We start from the raw sequence: 25,285 nt of genomic DNA on the forward strand, positions 1-25,285 counted from the left end.
TATCTCGGGTCACGGGGAGCCTGTGCCTATCTCAGGCGTCATCGGGCATCAAGGCAGGATACACCATGGACGGAGTGCCAACACATCACAGGGCACACACACACACTCTCATTCACTCACACACACACACTACGGACAATTTTCCAGAGATGCCAATCAACCTACCATGCATGTCTTTGGACTGGGGGAGGAAACCGGAGTTGTTCCTCTTCATGTTTATATTTATTTGGAATGTTATTGTTTATATCAGAGCTGTTCACTGAGGCTCACACACGCCACCTTTAGGTATAATGGGAAAGTTTATAGTCTCAGTTACCCCCCTCAGTCCCCCCCCCCCCCAGTCCCCACCCACCCACAGGAGAGAGAGACTTCCTGCCTCAATCCAGTGTGTTCTGTATTCTACAGTGTTTTGGGTCTCGATAGAGTGAAATGATTAAGATTCCAGTAGATAACTAAATAAAACTGAGAAAACACACATGCAAAAAAGAGGAGAGAAAAATAACAGCTGAATTTATTGATATTGATCTTTATGAATGTTCACACCAGCTCTTCTAGGCTGTGGATGTTGTCATGGATATTTTTCTTCCTACTGAACCCTCACCAGCTTGTCCATGAGGTGATGACAATATAACAAACAGAAGAGTGACAACTGCATCAAACACATCATATTACTGACATAAAACAAGTACATCACCACAGTTACGTATAATTATCACTAATATAATCAGGGAGAGGGATACAGAGTGCTTTTGTGTGTCTAGAACAATTCTATACAGATGATGTGAAAGTGTTCAGTAGATTTCTGTAGATGTTTTATAGTGATTAGTGACTGAACCTCACAGATCTCACAGTCACAACACGTCTCACCTTTATACTGCTAGTGTAGGTTCATATTCAGTATAATGTTTACAGTCCACTGTGCATTGCAGTATAAGCTCCAACAGCTCCAGCTAGCGCTGCTAACAGTATCACTGGTGTCTGGTCTGAACCAGCGAAGCCTACAGATGACCCAAATAAACCACCACAGAAGACACCAAAACCTTTTTTCAAGCACTGGTGGAAAACTTTAGGACGCTCTTGAGGTGATGAGCAAGACATCTTTAACTGACTTCTCCATATCAGACCCCAGAGCTTTCCTGTAATCAGTCCCAAAGCTGCTGCTGACCCTCCCAAACCACAGCCATGTACGAACATCCATCTGTCTGCAGAACCTCTGCTGAACACAAATCCCATAGATAGAGAGAAAACTGCGAGTACACACAAATATTTCAGCTGATTAACAAACCAACGTTTAACTGTATATTTCACTGCTCTTGCCTGTTCTTCAGCTCTCCTAGATGCCTCCTGCAGCATCTCCAGCGTGTAGAAGCTGTTCTCCTGATCAGACACCATTCTGTCTATAATACCCAGTAGATAATTAACCTGATCTCTGTCTGTTGGAGCGTCATTGTTTAACACAGTAAATCTCCCACTACAGAGAGTCACTAAATTCATCAAGAGCTCATTCTGTGGGATTAACATACACATGTCTTCATGTTGAATCTGATCTCCATGTGTGAACAGGACTATTGTGTATCTAAATACTTCCTCTCCATAGGTCTGTTTAAACTGTGACACTGTTTCTGCCTCCTGCTGTGTAAATGTGGTGGGTTTTAACACATAGAGAAACACATGAACTCCTGCAGAAGGTAATGTCACACTACGGTCTATCTCACTGACAAGATCTTCTTCATGTGTAGAATGGAAAAAATCTGGAGTGTCAACAACGGTCACACTCCTGTCTCCAATCACAGCACTCTCCATCTGACATCGTCTGGTAACTGATGAAGAGCCAAAACCTCGAGGGAATCTGTTCTCGCCGAGGATGGTGTTTCCCACAGAACTTTTTCCAACACCAGTTTTTCCTATTAAGGTGATCCGAACGTCACTGGGGTCAGACATGACTGCGGTCTGTGGAAACGAACAACAAGGTTCTCATGGGGTGAAAATTAATTCTAATTCAGCTTCTAAAATGAATGTGAAGTCTTACATGAAGAACATGATTTAATCAGTGTGATATTGTGTGTGATGACATGCTATGGCTAGTTTTTTACATCAGAAAAATAACATGACTAATATATTTATGATGCATATATTTACATAAGAGATACTCCAACAAAATAATCATAATATTGACTGAAATCCTGTCCTGATGTTTAGAACTGAATCCTTTTCTAGGTCTTTATACCCAAACATGTCATTATTAGAAGAGTAAGTGATGTTTTCTCTACAGGATTAAAGCTCTGTTCAGTCATGATTTCAGACATTTAATAATGTAAATAAAGCTCAGTTCAGGTGTAAATGGACTTACAGTAGCAGTAGAAACGGTGCTGGACTGCAGCAGGTCTGAGATCAGCTTCTGAACCTGTTCGGATATTTCTCATTTAAAACTTCTGTCACATATATAATAGTCATTTAGATAAATAAATAAACACTTACCGCGATATAAATCTCCCAACTTCAGTTACAGAAACAGCAGCAGGTTTCAGCACATTAACGCCATTTCACGTCTGAAATGTTGAACAGATTCACAACAAAATGTCGGACTGGTTTACTTTCGCTTTCAGCTGAACACTGAACAGAGGACAGTGTGGAGGCGTGGTTACGTTTAAATAAACCCCGCCTCTGAACTCTGAGTGGCCACGGATTGTAACGCCACGCAATCCTACACTGTGATTGGCTACATTCCTGTGAAAGGCGGGGCTACTGTGTGTAGTTCACCTTGTGATTCACAACCAAAGTCTATTTTACATCATTGTGATCATACAAGGAAACTGTGGCAAGACATTTCCCAGGTCTTTGTAGACTCCATTTATGAAGAGCTTTATTTTAAGGATGTTTTGTTTCTGTTTCTCAGTTTTAAAAACAATAACCCTTTGCAACTTAATTATTTTTTATTCATAAATGTAGAACTATAAAAAAATTCCCCATTCTTTTCACTTTAAAAAGGATGTTTTAGATTTATGTTAAATTATTATCTACCTCCTGTAACAAAAAACTACTAAAACATTTAATCTACAGTGGTGTGAAAAAGTCTTGGCCCCCTTCCTGATTTTTTATTTTTTGCACGTTTGTCACACTTTAATGTTTCAGATCACGAAACAAATTTAAGTATTAGTCAAAGATAACACAGTAAACACAACATGCAGTTTTTACATGAAGGTTTTTATTATTAAGGGAAAACTAAACCCAAACCCACATGGCCCTGTGTGAAAAAGTATTTGCCCCTAAACCTAATAACTGCTTGGTCCGCCCTTAGCAGCAACAACTGCAATTAAGTGTTAGTGATAACTTACAGTGAGTCTGTTACAGCTGAGTCTGTGGGGGAATTTTGGTCCTCTCATCTTTACAGAATTGTTGTAATTCAGCCACATTGGAGGGTTTTCGAGCATGAACCCCCTTTTTAAGGTCCTGCCACAGCGTCTCATTAGGATTCAGGTCAGTACTTTGACTCGGCCGCTCCAAAGTCTTCATTTTGTTTTTTTTCAGCCATTCAGAGGTGGACATGCTGGTGTGTTTTGGATCATTGTCCTGCTGCAGAACCCAAGTTCACTTCAGCTTGAGGTCACAAACAGAAGGCCGCACTTTGTCCTTCAGGATTTTTTGGTAGACAGCAGAATTCATGGTTCTGTTTATCACAGCAAGTCTTCCAGGCCCTGAAGCAGTAAAACAGCCCCATTTAGTTTTCCCTTAATAATAAAAAACTTTATTTAGAAACTGCATGTTGTGTTTACTTGTGTTATCTTTAACTAATATTTACATTTGTTTGATGATCTGAAAGATTGGAAAAGATTGGAAAGATTGCTGATCAACGTTGTCAACATTCCTCTGAGAGACATGCTATGTGTCTTTGTAATTTGTTGCAGATTTGGCTTTTCTTCTGAAGCCAGCTGAAGTTCAGTCTATGTCTTCAAATGACCAGCATGTTTCCTCTATAAAATACAGGACATTACTTAAGTTTAATAAACATGTTAACACGTGTTAAAAGTACCCTTTCCTTATGATTTAGGTTCATTTTATTTTTATTACACAATATTGACTGAAATGTTAAACATTTCCCTGTCTAATTGGGACTGGCCTGACACGAATCTGTTTCTGTTTCTGTTTACATGAACATACAATGTATGACATTTGAAAAGGAAAACAAAGCCCATCTGCAGTTGAATTTCCTGTCTTTCGAGTTATTCCCCATTTGCTATTTTATCTCCTCTGGCGTCACATAGAGATCCTGACAAGCCCTTTTACATTTTTGTTTTCAATGTCTGCACGTAAACCTGTCAATCATTGTTAGGGTGGGACTATATTATGGGGCGTTTTTCTATCCAAAGGTGACAGAAACTCGACTCGAAAGACGGGAAATTCAGCTGCAGATGGACTTTGCTTACCATTTGAAATGTCATATACTGTATTGTGTGTTCATGTAAACAGAAATACAAACAATTGCATTTGAATTATGTCACTGTTTTTACAACAACATGTAGGAAACACAATTGCAAATATCATTTGCTATAATTTGCCATTTTTAATACTGACCACACAAAACATTCCAGCTCTGAGTGTGGAGCATTTTGTGTGTACAATATTCTGTAATTTAAAGCATGACTAATAAATGAACACAAAACAGTGTGTTATAATTTTACTGAATCTCTAATAAAAATCTGTTTCCTTTTTTTTACAAACACAGAAAAATGGCTTCAACCACAAACTCTGATCTACATTATAATATTATTCTGCTTGGAAAAACAGGATCAGGAAAAAGTGCTTCAGGAAATACCATAGTGGGAGAAAACATGTTTATTTCCAATAAAAAAATTAAATCTGTGACTCAGGAGGTTCAGAGGAAGAGAGTCGTCTTTAATGGTGTGACTCTTGATGTCTGCGACACACCAAGGGCCTGTTTCAGAAAGGAGGTTTAAACAACTCTGAGTTTAAACTTGAACTCTGAGTTGACAAACACTGAGTTGGGAAACTCTGAGTTTTTGGTTACAGAACAGCTGAAATGAGTTAGTTTTATTAACTCTAAGTTGACTGACTCTGAGTTAAGCGCGTGCACCACAACTATAAAAAGCCATTATCAATGGAGCGCAGATATAACGAGTCACCATGGCAACAGCGTCAGACAGAAAAAAAGTCTGCATATTTCTCACCAGCAGAACTGTTTATGAAAATGCAGAAATGTGTAAGTTTACATTTTAATTACTTTTATACAGTGTTGGGTGTAATTAATTACTAAGTAATCTAAATACTGTAATTTAATTAAAGACTATAAAACAATTCTGTATAAAACAATAGTGGATTTAACATCAAATTTTAAAAGTTATATTTTTAATGTAACCAACTGAAGTACAGTTTCTTGTCTCTCCTTATTGTTCAAGTGGTTGAGGTTGATTTGGGATTTAGAAAGTTATTAATAAGTAAATAGACCAAATTAGTAAGTAGACTAATACTTTCTAGAGATAGTAATTATTACATTAATCTAATTAGACTTGTTGAAGATGTAATTTGCAGTCAGTAATTAATAACTCTTTTAGAGTAAATTCCAGACTGTTATAATATCAGAGGTGAAACTAGAAGAACAGTATTTTATTAAACCTATTAATTTAATTTTCATGTATGGGTGCAAACCTGCAGGCATTAAAAGAACGTGGCAGCAGATTAAAATGAAATATAAAGACATAATTCAATCAGGGAAGCCTTGAGCATATAATAGGTGTAAATTACGTGGCTTTACAAACATCTGACATATTAAATAACTAAACAACATTCAGTGTCTAGCAGCGCAGCAGCATTTTATCATGGGTCTAAATGTTCATTCTCATTTGATTACTCAGCCAACAGAAAGAAGGCAGAGGCTCACAAAACAGGGGGAGGACCTGCACCACCACCTCTGACAAATGCAGAGGAGATGGTCCTGAGCCTGAATGCTGGAAGGCCAATGGCTGAGGGAATTCCTGGAGGGACGTCAACAGAGCCAGAAGATTCCAGAAGTGCCTTCATAAAATGTAAGAGGTCTACCTACAGTATATGTTATTTTTTATATAGACTTTTTGTGATATTTCCATTTATATTACTTTGGGTTGTTTTTTGTTGGTCCCAACAGATTCGTATGGTAATATCTGTCTCTTGGAGCCTCCTGTCCCAACAGAACCCCAGGCAGTTGTAAGTAGCCTACTCAATACACCATAAATTATGACAAATAGTATTATAAAGTGTACTTTATGGAATGCTCATCTTTACAGGATGGTGGGGATGATGAAGAAACTGTTTCTGCTGCCACAGAGAGGCCTACAGAGGTAATGTTAATATTATGTGTCTACACATCAAACAATCTACACATTCACAATCTACACCCCCAGAGTGTGGAAGTACAGCAGGAGGAAGGTCCATCAACTTCTGGTGCACAGATGAACACAGTTCAGTGATTTACAGTAAATGCCACAGTTTAATTCTGTAGAATTTTAGAACTACATTACGTAACTCTGATCTACTGTATTTCAGTTGCCAGTTAAGGAGTTATATAGAATTCTTCTGATTGAAAAGATAGAAAAAAGCAGCAAAAAACTTGTATACTTGGACCGCCAGATCCGGAAGGCAGATCTGGAAATCGAGATTCTGAAAAAAAAGCTAAAAGTGAGTGAGTGTATGGTCACAGGTGAATTCTAGGAAGTATTGAAACTATATTAAAATTTAACCTTTTTATTTATTTATTTATTTATTTTTCAAATAAAGAACACCATATAAATTGCTGTGATTTTGTGTTTAGTGGTGGTGGATATCATGATTAATTAGCCTTACTAATATGTTCTACACAAAACTACCATTTGCACAGAAACGTAAGGCAACACAAAGCATCAGCTGGGATGTAAGAAAGAACACGGCCGCAATGGCTGATGTTTCTCATGTAAGGATGGATAAGATCATGGATGTATCTTATTGACTGTAGTGAAAAACGGTACTGCTCAAATAAAACTGCATAGGGATGTGACAAAACATCCACTCTGGGCCTCAAAATCCTCTCCCGATGTAAATGTAACTCCCTACGAATTAATACAGCCTCTTCATCAACAGGATCGTCCATAAAAGGACATTTTATTCCCTTTGATGCTCTCTGTGTAACTGAAATGTGTGCAATGAATGAGGTGTTTAAACATCGCTTCCTCTTTAAAAAGGGGAGGAGACTGAAAAAACTCTGGGTTTACTGAAGAAAACCTGCTCCTGACCAGGTTAGGTTCACAGAGTTAGTTACTATGGTAACTGTCTCTGAGTATAAGCTAGCTCTCTTTCAGAAACTGGCTTAACTTAACCTGCTTTCTCGGGTTTAACATACCTCCCTTTCCATCCATCCATTTTCTACCGCTTATCCGGAACCGGATCGCGGGGTCAGCAGTCTAAGCAGGGACGCCCAGACTTCCCTCTCCCCAGACACTTCCTCCAGCTCTTCCGGGGGAATACCGAGGTGTTCCCAGGCCAGCTGAGAGACATAGTACCTCCCCAGGGAGGCGTCCAGGAGGCATCGGTAACAGATGCCTGAGCCACCTCAGCTGACTCCTCTCAATGTGGAGGAGCAGCGGCTCTACTCTGAGCTCCTCCCGATTGACCTCACCCTATCTCTAAGGGAGCGCCCAGCCACCCTACGGAGGAAACTCATTTTGGCCGCCTGTATCCGGGATCTTGTCCTTTCATCATGACCCAAAGCTCATGACCACAGGTGAGGGTAGGAACATAGATCAACTGGTAAATAGAGAGCTTTGCCTTGCAGCTCAGCTCTCTCTTCACCACAACAGACCGGTATATCGACCTCATCACTGCAGAGGATACACCGATCAACCTGTCGATCTCCCGCTCCGTCCTTTCCTCACTCGTGAACAAGACCCCAAGATACTTAAACTCTTCCACTTGAGGCAGGAGCTTTCCACCAACCTGAAGGGGGCAAGCCACCCTTTTCCGGCTGGGAACCATGGCCTTGGACTTGGAGGTGCTGATTCTCATCCCCGCCGCTTCACACTCGGCTGCAAACCGTCCCAGTGCACGCTGAAGGTACTGATTTGATGAAGCCAACAGGACAACATCATCTGCAAAAAGCAGAGATGAAATCCCGTGGTCCCCAAACCAGACTCCCTCCAGCCCCCGACTGCACATAGAAATCCTGTCCATATAAATAATGAACAGGACCGGTGTCAAAGGGCAGCCCTGCCGGAGTCCAACATACACCGGGAACAAGTCTGACTTACTGCCGGCAAAGCGAACCAAACTCCTGCTCCGGTCATATAGGGACAGGACAGCCCTTAGCAGAGGGCCCCGGACCCCGTACTCCCAGAGCACCCCCCACAGGTCGCCACGAGGGACACAGTCTAATGCCTTCTACAGATCCACAAAGCACATGTGGACTGGTTGGGCAAACTCCCATGAACCCTCCAGCAACCTGGCGAGGGTATAGAGATGGTCCAGTGTTCCACGACTGGGACGAAATCCGCATTGTTCCTTCTGAATCTGAGGTTCGACTATCGGCCAAATTCTCCTCTCCAGTACCCTGGCATAGACTTTTCCGGGGAGGCTGAGGAGTGTGATCCCCCTGTAGTTGGAACACATCCTCCAGTCCCCCTTCTTAAACAGAGGGACCACCACCCCTGTCTGCCAGTCCAGAGGCACTGTCCCCAGCTGCCATGTGATGTTGCAGAGGCGTGTCAGCCAAGACAGCCCCACAACATCCAGAGACTTGAGGTACTCAGGGCGGATCTCATTCTAGACACATTCTAGACAGATTTTAAATAACTACAAATAGAAATATAATATAAAATCTTTTTAATTTTACATTTTCACTTTTACAAGTGATCAGTTGATCTTTACCTCCGTCCTTATCCTCCTTGACCTTTCAGCAGCGTTTGATACGGTCAACCATAAGACTCTCTTAGCCACCCTCAGGAGTCTTGGGATTTGCGGATCAGCTTGGGAATGGTTTGCTTCCTACCTGGAAGGACGCTCATATCAGGTAACATGGAGGGGAGTGACATCTGCTCCACGCAGACTCTCCACTGGCGTCCCACAAGGCTCAGTACTTGGTCCTCTTCTTTTCTCCCTGTATACTCACTCTCTTGGGGAAGTTATTTCCTCACATGGGTTCTCTTACCACTGCTATGCTGATGATACACAACTTATCTTCTCTTTCCCACCCGCAGATGCCACAGCTTCTGACCGGATCTCTGCATGTCTGGCAGAAATTTCATCATGGATGACTGCTCATCAGTTAAAGCTTAATCCTAGCAAAACTGAGCTGCTCTTCATCCCAGGTGATTCATCCCCAGGTCATGATCTTGCTATATCCTTGCACAACGATCTGATCTCCCCTTCAGCCACAGCTCGCAACCTTGGGGTAACCATGGACAATCAACTGTCCTTTTCCTCTCATGTTGCTAATGTGACTCGCTCATGTCGGTTTCTTCTTTACAACATTAGAAGGATTCGGCCATTTCTGTCCACACAGGCTGCTCAGGTACTTGTTCAGTCTCTTGTCATTTCTAGACTGGATTACTGCAATGCACTGCTGGCAGGTCTACCTATGAACACAATCCGTCCTCTGCAAATGATCCAAAATGCAGCTGCCCGGCTTGTTTTCAACCTGCCAAAGTTCTCGCACACCACCCCGCTGCTGCGATCCCTCCACTGGCTTCCGGTAGCTGCACGCATCAGATTCAAAACACTGATGCTGGCCTACAAAGCCAAAAATGGACCAGCTCCCTCTTACCTCAAAGCCCTCATCACTCCTCGCACTGCACCCCGCACCCTCCGATCTACCAGCACTGCTCGACTGGTTCCACCATCTCTCAGGGTAAGAGGCAAGTATACTACAAGACTCTTCTCTGTACTGGCACCAAGGTGGTGGAATGAACTTCCCCTAGAGGTCCGGACAGCTGAGTCACTGGCTATTTTCAAGCGGCGGTTGAAGACCTACTTATTCAGGAAACACTTCAACTAGCACTTCTTTCCTTATCTTTTGCATATTTAAAAAAAAAAAAAAAAAAAAAAAAAACCTTTGACACTTACAATTTCATTGTAACTTTGAACAAATGTTTTAAACTCATGGTATCTTAAGTATGTAACTTAGTGAGCCAGCATTAATGTATTCAATGTTAGAGATTTAAGCACTTATGTACGTCGCTCTGGATAAGGGCGTCTGCTAAATGCTGTAAATGTAAATGTAAATGTACCTGCATGTGTGTTATATTTAAGCTGTATAATATCACTCATGGTGTACAGTCATGTATGCAGTAAACATTACAGTGGATCTGATTGTGTGGATATTCATCTGAACACATTTAGTGATACAACACACTGTGTAACCTTGTTGGATCTTCTGTCTCTTATGATTTCAGTCCATTTATTGTTATATTGGAAATAAATAACTATTCAAGTAACAAACAAAAGTAATAAAGCTAATTGTTTAATGATCTAGAGCTTGTTTCTGTTGACATTATTAATTGAAGAACTCGAGATCTTTCACCTCCACACCATGTCTTCATGGAGCTGCTTTGTGCACAGGGACATTGACATGATGGAGCAGGGTTTGGACTTTTAGTTCTACTGAAGGAAACTGTAAATATGACGAATCTCCTCAATGTCGGCAAAACAAAGGAGCTCATAGTGGACTTCAGCACAAAGCAGGAGAGGAAATACCAACCACTAACGATCAACAGGACCCCAGTGGAGAGAGTGAACAGTTTCTGGTACCCTGCTGTCCACATCTTTCAGGATCTGTCATGGTCCTGTCACATCAACACTCTGGTAAAGACGGCTCAGCAGCATCTTTACCACCTCAGACGCTTAAGGGACTTCAAACTGCCCCCTAAGGTGCTAAGAACTTTCTACACTTTCACCATTGAGAGCATCCTGCCTGGAAGCATCACAGCCTGGTTTGGGAACAGCACTAAGCAGGACAGACAAGTGGTGTGATCAGCTAAACTTACCATCCGCATTGAGATCCCTGACCTGGAGACAGAAGTTTTGAGAATGTAAGGTAACTAATGAATTATACATTTTGTTATTAAAAAAAAAACATTCAACATCAACATCCTTCTGGATCATGGAGCACACTGTTATCATACTTTAACATAATGCCACCTCCCATCTTTCTCCTCCTCATCTTTTTCCCCTCATAATTCCCCAGTTCCTTTTTTTTTTCAGTTTTCTTGTGGGTTGTCTGTCTGGGCCAATTCTACAAACAGGGAAGTGACCCTCTGCACAGTCAGGACTTTCTCAGAAAAATATACAACTCAGATAGTGCATACATATCACTTTCCCATTTTTGACCGTCAGCTATACGTGTGTGTGTACACGCATCATAGTAGAAATAAAATCGTCTCATCAGAAGCACACGAGTTGTCAGCAGGCAAGCCGCAGTCAATCACTTTGGGATATGACCATGCAGTTGGGCTGCAATTCTTACTTTAGGCTTTGGAAAGATTGCTGATCAACGTTGTCAACACTCTTCTGAGAGACATGCTTTGTGTCTTCGTAATTTGTCACAGCTTCGGCTTTTCTTCTGAAGGCAGCTGAAGTTCAGTCTATTTCTTCAAATGACCAGCATGTTTCCTCTATAAAATACAGGACATTACTTAAGTTTAATAAACATGTTAACACACGTGTTAAACGTAACATATCATGGTGATTTAGGTTCATTTTATTTTTATTACACACTATTGACTGAAATGTTAAATACTCCCTGTCTAATTGGGACTGGCCTGACACGAATCCACTGACTTAGCAAGAGGTTTCTACAGTTTCTGTAGCTGTACTTGCCCTGAAGGTACATCTATGGGTGCTGTGGTGTGGAATCAGTGTCTGCTGTAACTTTAGCTAAGACAATCACTACATAACATCACTCGTCTACCAGACACGTGAATTGTGAAAACCACCACTAAATTCTGTTGGATGTGACTGACAATGTAAGTGTACCTTTAGTGCTCCAGTATTCTGTGATTGGTTTTTATCCTGTGTGATAAAATGGCCTTTGACTTAGCACTTTATAGGAAACTAAATAAACACATTCTCTAAAGTAATGAGTAGCAGAACCTTTATGATAATGTCATGAAGTCAAAGTAATAAGTTTCCAAGAAAAATAATATTCAAGTAAAGTATAAATACTCAACAGCTGCACTGAAGTAAAATGACATTACTGTTCATGTCTGGCTAAGAATGAACAACACTAGACATTTATAAACTCTTATCTGTAGACGAGTCTCAGCAGGTGTTTACCAGAATGTGAGCAGTGCAGGGAGGAGCACAAACCACAAGCACTTTATAAATACAAACCCTCAGTCTTACTTTTATTTTCATCTCATCACATCATTGAGTGATTTAAACTTCACTAACAGGTGAGTGTGTAGAGTTTACAATCTAATATATTTTAATTTCACCTGCTTACATTTTACTCTCATTACATTTAAGATTAAAACACCTAAATCACACCAGTTTCATGTGTGTACAATATGTGTATCAGGAAGGTCAAGGCTAAGAGCGGAATCCAAACAAACAAAAAAAAACAACAAATATTTTACAAATTTTATAATTGCAGTAGGCACGGTGGCTTAGTGGTTAGCATGTTCGCCTCACACCTCCAGGGTTGGGGGTTTGATTCCCGCCTCCGCCTTGTGTGTGTGGAGTTTGCATGTTCTCCCCGTGCCTCGGGGGTTTCCTCCGGGTACTCCGGTTTCCTCCCCCGGTCCAAAGACATGCATGGTAGGTTGATTGGCATCTCTGGGAAATTGTCTGTAGTGTGTGAGTGAATGAGTGTGTGTGTGTGCCCTGCGATGGGTTGGCACTCCGCCCAGGGTGTATCCTGCCTCGATGCCCGATGCCGCCTGAGAAGTTCGGATAAGCGCTAGAAAATGAATGAAGGAATGAATGAATGAATGAATAATTGCAGTAGAACTATAATAGTTTTATGTCTTTTTTTTGTTTTTTTACACAGGAATAAAAACTGGTAGCGATGAGACGAAAAGACACATACTGTACAGTAACAAAAAGACGTACTAATATCTGTGTGTATAAGAACATTATCTCACAAAGACAGTGCAGATAAACACTATAGAAAAGAGGAAAGAAAAAAATTTTTGTATTCATGTGTGTACTAATCGAGATAAAGTGGACCTTTAACTTTACTTAAAACTCTCTTTACAATTTCTTTTCAATCCTCTCGCAGATATGGAGTGTTTTATGTGGACAATATTAAAAAGGAATGACAAATTATGGCAAATGATATTTGCAATTGCATTTCTTACTTGTTTTTGTAAAAACCGTGACATTAACACGGTTAATTAACAGCCATAACTAACACACCCTACAGCATACTTTCACAATATGGTATGCTACACACTGCACCTTAACTTCGGACTATCCATACTGGACTATACAGTACATACACACTGTATTATACACACTGGACTATACATACACACTGCATTATACACACTGGACTATACATACACACTGCATTATACACACTGGACTATACATACACACTGCATTATACACACTAGACTATACATACACACTGCATTTATACACACTGGACTATACATACACACTGCATTATACACACTGGACTATACATACACACTGCATTATACACACTGGACTATACATACACACTGCATTATACACACTGGACTATACATACACACTGCATTATACACACTGGACTATACATACACACTGCATTATACACACTGGACTATACATACACACTGCATTATACACACTGGACTATACATAAACACTGCATTATACACACTGGACTATACATACACACTGCATTTATACACACTAGACTATACATACACACTGCATTTATACACACTGGACTATACATACACACTGCATTTATACACACTAGACTATACACTGCATTATACACACTGGACTATACATACACACTGCATTATACACACTGGACTATACATACACACTGCATTATACACACTGGATTATACATACACACTGCATTATTCACACTGGACTATACAAACACACTGCATTTAATGCCATAATCCATCTGTTACCACTAGATACCATCCGATGCACATCCATGTCACTTCTGTACCTGTACAATCTGTTTTGCACCTTATAGTATTTTATATATAATATATTTACATATATTTACACATATACATATATAAGTACATATTGCATATAATGTGTAGTGCTACTGTAAGGATGCCCAATAGTACACTGTGTTTACTGACACGTATGAGCATACTGCACATGTTCATTTGCTGATTCCATTATCTGGTTGTTAATTGTACATATTGTACACACATTGTACCGACTATATGTATGAGCATACTGCACATTTCACCTGTTGATTTCATTGTTTGTTAATCGTACACATTGTACACACATATTGCACTGACTATATGTATGAGCAAATTGCACATTTTCACATGTCAACTCATTATCTATATCTTTATCTGTACAACTGTTCTGCAATTTCTGGAGTTTGCTCCTAAGAATTTCATTCACCAAGGCACATGTGCTGTGGTGATGTGACAATAAAAGTGACTTGACTTGAATTATGTCACTGTTTTTACAACAACATGTAGGAAACACAATTGCAAATATCATTTGCTATAATTTGCCATTTTTAATACTGACCACACAAAACACTCCAGCTCTGAGTGTGGAGCATTTTGTGTGGACAATATTCTGTAATTTAAACCATGACTGAGTAAATGAACACAAAACAGTGTGTTATAATTTTACTGAATCTCTAATAAAAATCTGTTTCCTTTTTTTTTACAAACACAGAAAAATGGCTTCAACCACAAACTCTAATCTACATTATAATATTATTCTGCTTGGAAAAACAGGATCAGGAAAAAGTGCTTCAGGAAATACCATAGTGGGAGAAAACATGTTTATTTCCAATAAGACATTTAAAACTCAGGAGGTTCAGAGGGAGAGAGTCGTCTTTAATGGTGTGACTCTTGATGTCTACGACACACCAGGACTCTTTAATACAGAAACAACCAATGACGAGGTTTTATATCAATGGAAGCCTCTGCTTCATCTAGATGAAAGAACCTGCACTGTGATTCTGTTGGTGATGAAAGTAGACAGATTTACTCAAGAAGATAATAAAGCTATTCTTCTGATGGAGGACTTTATACCAGAAAGATTTATCCAGAACACATGGATCCTCTTCACCAGAGGAGATGAGCTGGAGCGAGAAGGTCTCACTATAGAGGAGTTTATAGAAGACACAGAAGAACCGAAGAAACTGGTGCAGAAGTTTCAGAACAGATATCATGTCTTTAACAACGTCTCACAAAGTTCAAACCAAGTCCAAATGTTAATAACTAAAATAAAACAGACTGCACAGATCATCTGTAAGTACATCTTATATTTAAGCATTTCACAACACAGACAATTTATAATAAACCATGAAACTGATCTTTTTCTTTTTAAATCCATATTTAGGTTCAGAGTTAAGACTAACAGACCCTGAAGATCATCTACACAGGAGGATTGTGCTGGTGGGGAAGACTGGTGTTGGGAAAAGCGCTACAAGAAACACCATCCTGAGAGGGACAAGGTTCAGATCTGAGTCTGGTTCAACATCAGTAACATCATCCAGTGAAATACAAAAGGAGGTAGTTTTAGGGAGGAAAGTGTCTGTGATCGACACACCAGGGTTATTCGACACAACACAATCCCGTGAGAGGTTAGCTGAGGAGATCGGGTGGAGTATTTACCTGTCCAGTCCTGGACCTCATGCTCTCCTTTACATCCTGCCCATTAATACGAGATTCACAGAACAGGAGGAAGATGTTCTACAGAAAGTAGAGATGATTTTCGGAAGTGAGATGAAAAAATACACAATGATTCTCTTCACCCATGTGGATCAGTTAGAGGGTAAATCTGTGGATGAGGTGATTCAGGAGAACAGATTTCTCAGAAGAGTAATTAATCAGTGTGGAGGTGGATATCACATCTTCAACAATAAAACATTCAGAAACAGATCACAGGTCAGTGAGCTGCTGGAGAAGATAGACAGAATGTTGGAGAAGAACGGAGGAACCTGTTACTCCAATCAGATGTATGAGGAAGCGGCAAGAATTAGGAGAAATGACAAGAAGGGAGAAACTGAAGGTTTTAAAGAGTTTTACAAAAGTTACAAATCTACTTTGCTTATTGCTGCAGGTATTGGATGTGTAGGTGGAGCTCTGACTGGAGCTACAATAGGAGCTATAGTTGGTTCTGTTGCAGGTCCTGTAGGTACAGTTATTGGAGCAGGTGTTGGAGCATATATTGGAGCTTATATTGGAGCAGGTGTTGGTCTAGTAACTGGTGCAGTCACTGGTGCAGCTACAGGCTTTTTCAAATTTAAAAAATCATAAAGATAATAATCCAGGAAGTGAAAAGACACAGTGAGAGAATGCACCAGATGATGATGGTGGAATTGAATCACCTGATATGGAGCTCCAGTCCGTTGAAGAAGACTCTTGCTTGATCCCTAAATCTAATATCAGGCAACGGTCAAGAGAAAGACCTCAAAATTAATTGAATTAAATTTTCACATGTGAAATAGTCCAATCTCATGGTGTGCAGTCATGTATGCAGTAAACATTACAGTGGATCTGATTGTGTGGATATTCATCTGAACACAACACATTTAGTGATAAAACACACTGTGTAACCTTGTTAGATCATCTGTCTCTCATGATTTCAGTCCATTTATTGTTGTATTTGAAAGAAATAACTATTCATGTAACAAACAAAAGTAATAAAGCTAATTGTTTAATGATCTAGAGCTTGTTTCTGTTCACATTATTAATTGTGTGTTTTATTGTTTCTCTACATTTTGATTTAATTTCTCATGATTAATTCTTTGTTATTTTGAATCTGGACTAAAAATATGCCTTAAATATGAGTTTAAACAAACAGCTATTAAACATTAGTTAAGCATGAGTAAATACTTAGTTAATCATTTACAGAGCATTGCATTAGCAACCAGTTTATAAATGTGCTTAATAATTACATTTACATTTACAAATTGTAAGATTTTTGTGTTTGCAAAATCTACATTTCAAACTGAAGACTGAAAACAAAACAAATCTAGTCAACAAATGATCCAACAATATATAACATCTACATTTATAACATTATCATTACAAAATAAACTAAAATATAAAATAAAAGTTTGTCTTTGCCATAATAACACTGCCATCTGGTGGTCTTACAGTGATTATAGTGATTAAAATTCACTATTTTTACTTTCTTAAAATGTCATAAATCAGTCTGCCAAATGCACCATCATGGTGTTTTTTTGCCAGCCATTTATTCCACTCTATAACTTCTCCCTAAGCCTTCAGATTTGTTCTTTGTAGGATCTCTCAATATACTGGGTATGAGTGTAACGAGTTATAAATGTAATACATTATTTTCTTTTTTTTTTTCACAAAAATCCTTATTATATTACCGTATTGTTTTCACTTTCTTTTTTTGGGTATTAAGTATTCATTTTGGTGTTTGCTGTTGGGAGACTTTTGTTTTGACACCCTCTGTGTTACGCAGACGGCACTTTCCATTGAGCATGCGCACCTCTTCAGTCTGTATTGCATGTGCTGGAGAGAGGTAGGCATTTGTGTGAGCTCGATAATTAAGTTTATTAAGTGTAGAAATGGACTTAATTTCATTTTGTAAACAGTTGTGAGATTGAGACATTGTTTTATGTTTTATGTACAAGTGGATGTCGAGTGTGAGAATTTATCGTGTGGGCCGTTTATATACGGTGTTAACGTGGTTGTTAGCCAGCTAACATGTGTTGTGTTATACAGGGATATATTGTCACAAGGTGCCCACGAGTGATTAATAATCTTTATCGACATTAATCCACAGGTATTTCTTCCTTAATCTATTTTCTATTGGTTTTGTATGAATGTTTTAATGTTAATGTGTTTTGTTCAACTGTTACATATAATGAGTCTGTATTGCATGTGCCGGAGAGAGGGATACATTGTCACAAGGTGCCCACGAGTGATTAATTTTCTTTATCGACATTAATCCACAGGAGTGTTAATGAGTGGCCAAGGCTGGTAATAAACCTTCTCTGGTGAACTGAGCGAAAGCGTCCTGAGCCTTCTTTGAACACAACGCGGATAAGGGTAGCAGCGGTTAGCCTGAGACCGGCTACATGAGCACCAGTGTTGGGATCTCCATACTGTACCACCTGCTGTAATTATGTTGGCTTTGTAGAAGCCAACATTCTGATTTCCTTTATAAGCTTATTATTATTATTATTATTATTATTATTATTATTATTATTATTATTCTTAGCCACAAATTTATCAAGAGTAACTCGTCCTAGGGCTTCCGAGCCACATGCACCAAATTCGGATATGTCGTAGACCCTGGTCTGAAGTTTGTTGCTATTACTTTTCTAAGCGATCGGAATTCCGGCATTCCCGGTACGGAAGCTCAAAGTGGCCTTTTTTCGTATCCGCTTCCATTATAAACTTTGGAGGTTTATAACTCGGCAAGTTTTCGAGCGATTTACACCAAACTCGGACAGGTTCTTTAGGACGTTACTCCGGACAAAGTTCCGGACTCGGCGTTCCGACGGAACTTTCGGTTTTCCCGTAGTCGACGATGGAACGTCCCATAGACTTGAATGGGGAATTCCTAAAATTCCTCTAAGCTTTCACACACGCAGCGTGCGCAGAGCTCAGGCACGGCTTCTCTCCTGTGTTCTATGCAGTATAATAATAAGTAGAATCCCATAATGACTGCAGTATTGACATGAAATGTCCAAACCCTCAGTAGCCACTTTTTGCCAAAAGTATTGACACCCCACCGGGTATACTGGTGACATCACGTGACGTCACGTGTAGCCCCGCCCCCAGAATAAGCGAAATCAAAAATGAGCACAATATGGACATGTCATATATCAAAACACTCAGCCCAATGAGGGGAAGTGCCTCACGTGTGTTATGGTCACGTCACGTGACGTCACGTGTATAGCCCCGCCCCCAAAATAAGCGAAAACAAAAATTTGCACAACATGGACATGTGACATATCAAAACACTCAGCACAATGAGGGGAACTGCCCCACGTGTATTTTGGTGACGTCACGTGTAGCCCCGCCCCCAAAATAAGCGAAATCAAAAATTAGCACAACATGGACATGTCATATATCAAAACACTCAGCCCAATGAGGGGAAGTGCCTCACGTGTGTTATGGTCACGTCACGTGACGTCACGTGTATAGCCCCGCCCCCAAAATAAGCAAAAACAAAAATTTGCACAACATGGACATGTGACATATCAAAACACTCAGCACAATGAGGGGAACTGCCCCACGTGTATTTTGGTCACGTCACGTGACGTCACGTGTATAGCCCCGCCCCCAAAATAAGCGAAATCAAAAATTTGCACAACATGGACATGTGACATATCAAACCACTCAGCACAATGAGGGGAACTGCCCCACGTGTATTTTGGTGACGTCACGTGACATCACGTGTAGCCCCGCCCCCAAAATAAGCGAAATCAAAAATTTGCACAACATGGACATGTCATATATCAAAACACTCAGCCCAATGAGGGGAAGTGCCTCACGTGTGTTATGGTCACGTCACGTGACGTCACGTGTATAGCCCCGCCCCCAAAATAAGCGAAATCAAAAATTTGCACAACATGGACATGTCATATATCAAAACACTCAGCCCAATGAGGGGAAGTGCCTCACGTGTGTTATGGTCACGTCACGTGACGTCACGTGTATAGCCCCGCCCCCAAAATAAGCGAAATCAAAAAGTAGCACAACATGGACATGTCATATATCAAAACACTCAGCCCAATGAGGGGAAGTGCCTCACATGTGTTATGGTCACGTCACGTCACGTGTCGTCACGTGAAAATAAAAAATTAGCACAACATGGACATGTGACATATCAAAACACTCGGCACAATGAGGGGAACTGCCTCACGTGTATTTTGGTCACGTCACGTGACGTCACGTGTAGCCCCGCCCCCAAAATAAGCGAAATCAAAAATTTGCACAACATGGACATGTGACATATCAAAACACTCAGCACAATGAGGGGAACTGCCTCACGTGTATTTTGGTCACGTCACGTGATGTCACGTGTAGCCCCGCCCCCAAAATAAGCGAAATAAAAAAATTTCACAACATGGACATGTGACATATCAAAACACTCAGCACAATAAGGGGAACTGCCTCATGTGTATTCTGGCCACGTCACGTGACGTCACGTGATGTCACGTGACGTCACGTGAAAATCAAAAATTTGCACAACATGGACATGTGACATATCAAACACTCAGCACAATGAGGGGAACTGCCTCACGGGTATTCGGATCACGTCACATGCTCATGTCCGCTCGCCTCCAAAAGTTTTGGCACCCTAGCGGTCCAGTAGCTTTCATAATCTTTCTGTCCACTTGCCTCCAAAAGTAACACTGACCCTTATGTCCACTCGCCTCCAAAAAGCACCGGCCTTTGCGAATACTTGCACCGTCAAAGCCAACATCAAAGTTTGTCTCGACGAACTTTACAAATCTAGTTATTATTATTATTATTATTCTTCTTAGCCACAAATTTATCAAGAGTAACTCGTCCTAGGGCTTTCGAGCCACATGCACCAAATTCGGATATGTCGTAGACCCTGGTCTGATGTTTGTTGCTCCTACTTTTCTAAGCGATCGGAATTCCGGCATTCCCGGTACGGAAGCTCAAAGTGGCCTTTTTTCGTATCCGCTTCCATTATAAACTTTGGAGGTTTATAACTCGGCAAGTTGTCGAGCGATTTACACCAAACTCGGACAGGTTCTTTAGGACGTTACTCCGGACAAAGTTCCGGACTCGGCGTTCCGACGGAACTTTCGGTTTTCCCGTAGTCGACGATGGAACGTCCCATAGACTTGAATGGGGAATTCCTAAAATTCCTCTAAGCTTTCACACACGCAGCGTGCGCAGAGCTCAGACACGGCTTCTCTCCTGTGTTCTATGCAGTATAATAACAAGTAGAATCCCATAATGACTGCAGTATTGACATGAAATGTCCAAACCCTCAGTAGCCACTTTTTGCCAAAAGTATTGGCACCCCACCGGATATACTGGTGACATCACGTGACGTCACGTGTAGCCCCGCCCCCAGAATAAGCGAAATCAAAAATGAGCACAATATGGACGTGTCATATATCAAAACACTCAGCACAATGAGGGGAACTGCCCCACGTGTATTTTGGTCACGTCACGTGACGTCACGTGTAGCCCCGCCCCCAAAATAAGCGAAAACAAAAATTTGCACAACATGGACATGTCATATATCCAAACACTCAGCCCAATGAGGGGAAGTGCCTCACGTGTGTTATGGTCACGTGACGTCACGTCTCGTCACGTGTCGTCACGTGAAAATAAAAAATTAGCACAACATGGACATGTGACATATCAAAACACTCAGCACAATGAGGGGAACTGCCCCACGTGTATTTTGGTGACGTCACGTGACATCACGTGTAGCCCCGCCCCCAAAATAAGCGAAATCAAAAATTTGCACAACATGGACATGTGACATATCAAAACACTCAGCACAATGAGGGGAACTGCCCCACGTGTATTTTGGTGACGTCACGTGACATCACGTGTAGCCCCGCCCCCAAAATAAGCGAAATCAAAAATTTGCACAACATGGACATGTCATATATCAAAACACTCAGCCCAATGAGGGGAAGTGCCTCACGTGTGTTATGGTCACGTCACGTGACGTCACGTGTATAGCCCCGCCCCCAAAATAAGCGAAATCAAAAATTTGCACAACATGGACATGTGACATATCAAAACACTCAGGACAATGAGGGGAACTGCCCCACGTGTATTTTGGTGACGTCACGTGACGTCACGTGTAGCCCCGCCCCCAAAATAAGCGAAATCAAAAATTTGCACAACATGGACATGTCATATATCAAAACACTCAGCCCAATGAGGGGAAGTGCCTCACGTGTGTTATGGTCACGTCACGTCACGTGTCGTCACGTGTCATCACGTGAAAATAAAAAATTAGCACAACATGGACATGTGACATATCAAAACACTCGGCACAATGAGGGGAACTGCCTCACATGTATTTTGGTCACGTCACGTGACGTCACGTGTAGCCCCGCCCCCAAAATAAGCGAAATCAAAAATTTGCACAACATGGACATGTGACATATCAAAACACTCAGCACAATGAGGGGAACTGCCCCACGTGTATTTTGGTCACGTCACGTGACTTCACGTGTAGCCCCGCCCCCAAAATAAGCGAAATAAAAAATTAGCACAACATGGACGTCATATATCAAAACACTCAGCACAATGAGGGGAACTGCCTCACGTGTATTTTGGTCACGTCACGTGACGTCACGTGTAGCCCCGCCCCCAAAATAAGCGAAATCAAAAATTTGCACAACATGGACATGTGACATATCAAAACACTCAGCACAATGAGGGGAACTGCCTCACGGGCATTCGGATCACATCACATGCTCATGTCCGCTTGCCTCCAAAAGTATTGGCACCCTAGCTGTCCAGTAGCTTTCACAATCTTTCTGTCCACTTGCCTCCAAAAGTAACACTGACCCTTATGTCCACTCGCCTCCAAAAAGCACCAGCCTTTGCGAATACTTGCACCGTCAAAGCCAACATCAAAGTTTGTCTCGACGAACTTTACAAATCTAGTTATTATTATTATTATTATTATTATTATTATTATTATTATTATTATTATTCTTCTTAGCCACAAATTTATCAAGAGTAACTCGTCCTAGGGCTTTCGAGCCACATGCACCAAATTCGGATATGTCGTAGACCCTGGTCTGAAGTTTGTTGCTCCTACTTTTCTAAGCGATCGGAATTCCGGCATTCCCGGTACGGAAGCTCAAAGTGGCCTTTTTTCGTATCCGCTTCCATTATAAACTTTGGAGGTTTATAACTCGGCAAGTTTTCGAGCGATTTACACCAAACTCGGACAGGTTCTTTAGGACGTTACTCCGGACAAAGTTCCGTACTCGGCGTTCCGACGGAACTTTCGGTTTTCCCGTAGTCGACGATGGAACGTCCCATAGACTTGAATGGGGAATTCCTAAAATTCCTCTAAGCTTTCACACACGCAGCGTGCGCAGAGCTCAGGCACGGCTTCTCTCCTGTGTTCTATGCAGTATAATAATAAGTAGAATCCCATATTGACTGCAGTATTGACATGAAATGTCCAAACCCTCAGTAGCCACTTTTTGCCAAAAGTATTGGCACCCCACCGGGTATTCTGGTGACGTCACGTGACGTCACGTGTAGCCCCGCCCCCAAAATAAGCGAAATCAAAAATTAGCACAACATGGACATGTCATATATCAAAACACTCAGCACAATGAGGGGAACTGCCCCACGTGTATTTTGGTCACGTCACGTGACGTCACGTGTAGCCCCGCCCCCAAAATAAGCAAAATCAAAAATTTGCACAACATGGACATGTGACATATCAAAACACTCAGCACAATGAGGGGAACTGCCCCACGTGTATTTTGGTCACGTCACGTGATGTCACGTGACGTCACGTGAAAATCCAAAATTTGCACAATATGGACATGTCATATATCAAAACACTCAGCACAATGAGGGGAACTGCCCCACGTGTATTTTGGTCACGTCACGTGTCGTCACGTGTAGCCCCGCCCCAAAATAAGCAAAATCAAAAATTTGCACAACATGGACATGTCATATATCAAAACACTCAGCCCAATGAGGGGAAGTGCCTCACGTGTGTTATGGTCATGTCACGTCACGTGTCGTCACGTGTCGTCACGTGAAAATAAAAAATTAGCACAACATGGACATGTGACATATCAAAACACTCAGCACAATGAGGGGAACTGCCCCAAGTGTATTTTGGTCACGTCACGTGACGTCACGTGTAGCCCCGCCCCCAAAATAATCGAAATCAAAAATTTGCACAACATGGACATGTGACATATCAAAACACTCAGCACAATGAGGGGAACTGCCCCACGTGTATTTTGGTCACGTCACGTGACGTCAAGTGTATAGCCCCGCCCCCAAAATAAGCAAAATCAAAAATTTGCACAACATGGGCATATCATATATCAAAACACTCAGCTCAATGAGGGGAAGTGCCTCACGTGTGTTATGGTCACGTCACGTGACATCACGTGTAGCCCCGCCCCCAAAATAAGCAAAATCAAAAATTTGCACAACAAGGACATGTCATATATCAAAACACTCAGCCCAATGAGGGGAACTGCCTCACGTGTGTTATGGTCACGTCACGTCACGTGTCGTCACGTGTCGTCATGTGAAAATCCAAAATTAGCACAACATGGACATGTGACATATCAAAACACTCAGCACAATGAGGGGAGCTGCCTCACGTGTATTTTGGTGACATCACGTGACGTCACGTGTAGCCCCGCCCCCAAAATAAGCGAAATCAAAAATTAGCACAACATGGACATGTCATATATCAAAACACTCAGCACAATGAGGGGAAGTGCCTCATGGGTATTTGGATCACGTCACATGCTCATGTCCGCTCACCTCCAAAAGTATTGGCACCCTAGCGGTCCAGTAGCTTTCACAATCTTTCTGTCCACTTGCCTCCAAAAGTAACACTGACCCTTATGTCCACTCGCCTCCAAAAAGCACCGGCCTTTGCGAATACTTGCACCGTCAAAGCCAACATCAAAGTTTGTCTCGACGAACTTTACAAATCTAGTTATTATTATTCTTCTTAGCCACAAATTTATCAAGAGTAACTCGTCCTAGGGCTTTCGAGCCACATGCACCAAATTCGGATATGTCGTAGACCCTGGTCTGAAGTTTGTTGCTATTACTTTTCTAAGCGATCGGAATTCCGGCATTCCCGGTACGGAAGCTCAAAGTGGCCTTTTTTCGTATCCGCTTCCATTATAAACTTTGGAGGTTTATAACTCGGCAAGTTTTTGAGCGATTTACACCAAACTCGGACAGGTTGTTTAGGACGTTACTCCGGACAAAGTTCCGGACTCGGCGTTCCGACGGAACTTTCGGTTTTCCCGTAGTCGACGATGGAACGTCCCATAGACTTGAATGGGGAATTCCTAAAATTCCTCTAAGCTTTCACACACGCAGCGTGCGCAGAGCTCAGGCACGGCTTCTCTCCTGTGTTCTATGCAGTATAATAATAAGTAGAATCCCAT

The 25,285-nt window shown here is 41.2% G+C and overlaps 3 protein-coding genes across 3 annotated transcripts in view; 2 read left to right on the top strand and 1 right to left on the bottom strand.

Annotated features, from left to right (window-relative positions):
* Positions 1-25,285, top strand: part of LOC132842105 (GTPase IMAP family member 8) — a 611,624-nt gene that overhangs the window by 9,064 nt on the left and 577,275 nt on the right. The gene's annotated exons all lie outside the window — the stretch shown is intronic.
* LOC132842493 (GTPase IMAP family member 9-like) lies at positions 494-2,623 on the bottom strand. The gene is made up of 3 exons (XM_060865222.1): positions 2,479-2,623; positions 2,351-2,404; positions 494-1,950 (listed from the first exon to the last, which is right to left on the bottom strand). Exon 3 carries the CDS (start codon positions 1,939-1,941, stop codon positions 907-909), a length of 1,035 nt encoding a protein of 344 aa, XP_060721205.1. The 5' UTR covers positions 1,942-1,950; positions 2,351-2,404; positions 2,479-2,623; the 3' UTR covers positions 494-906.
* LOC132842485 (GTPase IMAP family member 8) lies at positions 12,367-16,436 on the top strand. The gene is made up of 3 exons (XM_060865214.1): positions 12,367-12,407; positions 14,839-15,419; positions 15,511-16,436. Exons 2-3 carry the CDS (start codon positions 14,843-14,845, stop codon positions 16,428-16,430), a joined length of 1,497 nt encoding a protein of 498 aa, XP_060721197.1. The 5' UTR covers positions 12,367-12,407; positions 14,839-14,842; the 3' UTR covers positions 16,431-16,436.

This window comes from Tachysurus vachellii, chromosome 3 (assembly GCF_030014155.1).
Source record: "Tachysurus vachellii isolate PV-2020 chromosome 3, HZAU_Pvac_v1, whole genome shotgun sequence".
Classification (NCBI taxonomy): Eukaryota; Metazoa; Chordata; class Actinopteri; order Siluriformes; family Bagridae; genus Tachysurus; species Tachysurus vachellii.

What these genes read in the sequence shown, in the direction of transcription:
- LOC132842493 (XM_060865222.1), bottom strand. Translation starts at nt 1,941, where the DNA reads ATGTCTGACCCCAGTGACGTTCGGATCACCTTAATAGGAAAAACTGGT.
- LOC132842485 (XM_060865214.1), top strand. Translation starts at nt 14,843, where the DNA reads ATGGCTTCAACCACAAACTCTAATCTACATTATAATATTATTCTGCTT. An exon ending in ACAGACTGCACAGATCATCT is followed by an intron (nt 15,420 to 15,510) that starts GTAAGTACATCT and finishes ATCCATATTTAG; the next exon opens with GTTCAGAGTTAAGACTAACA.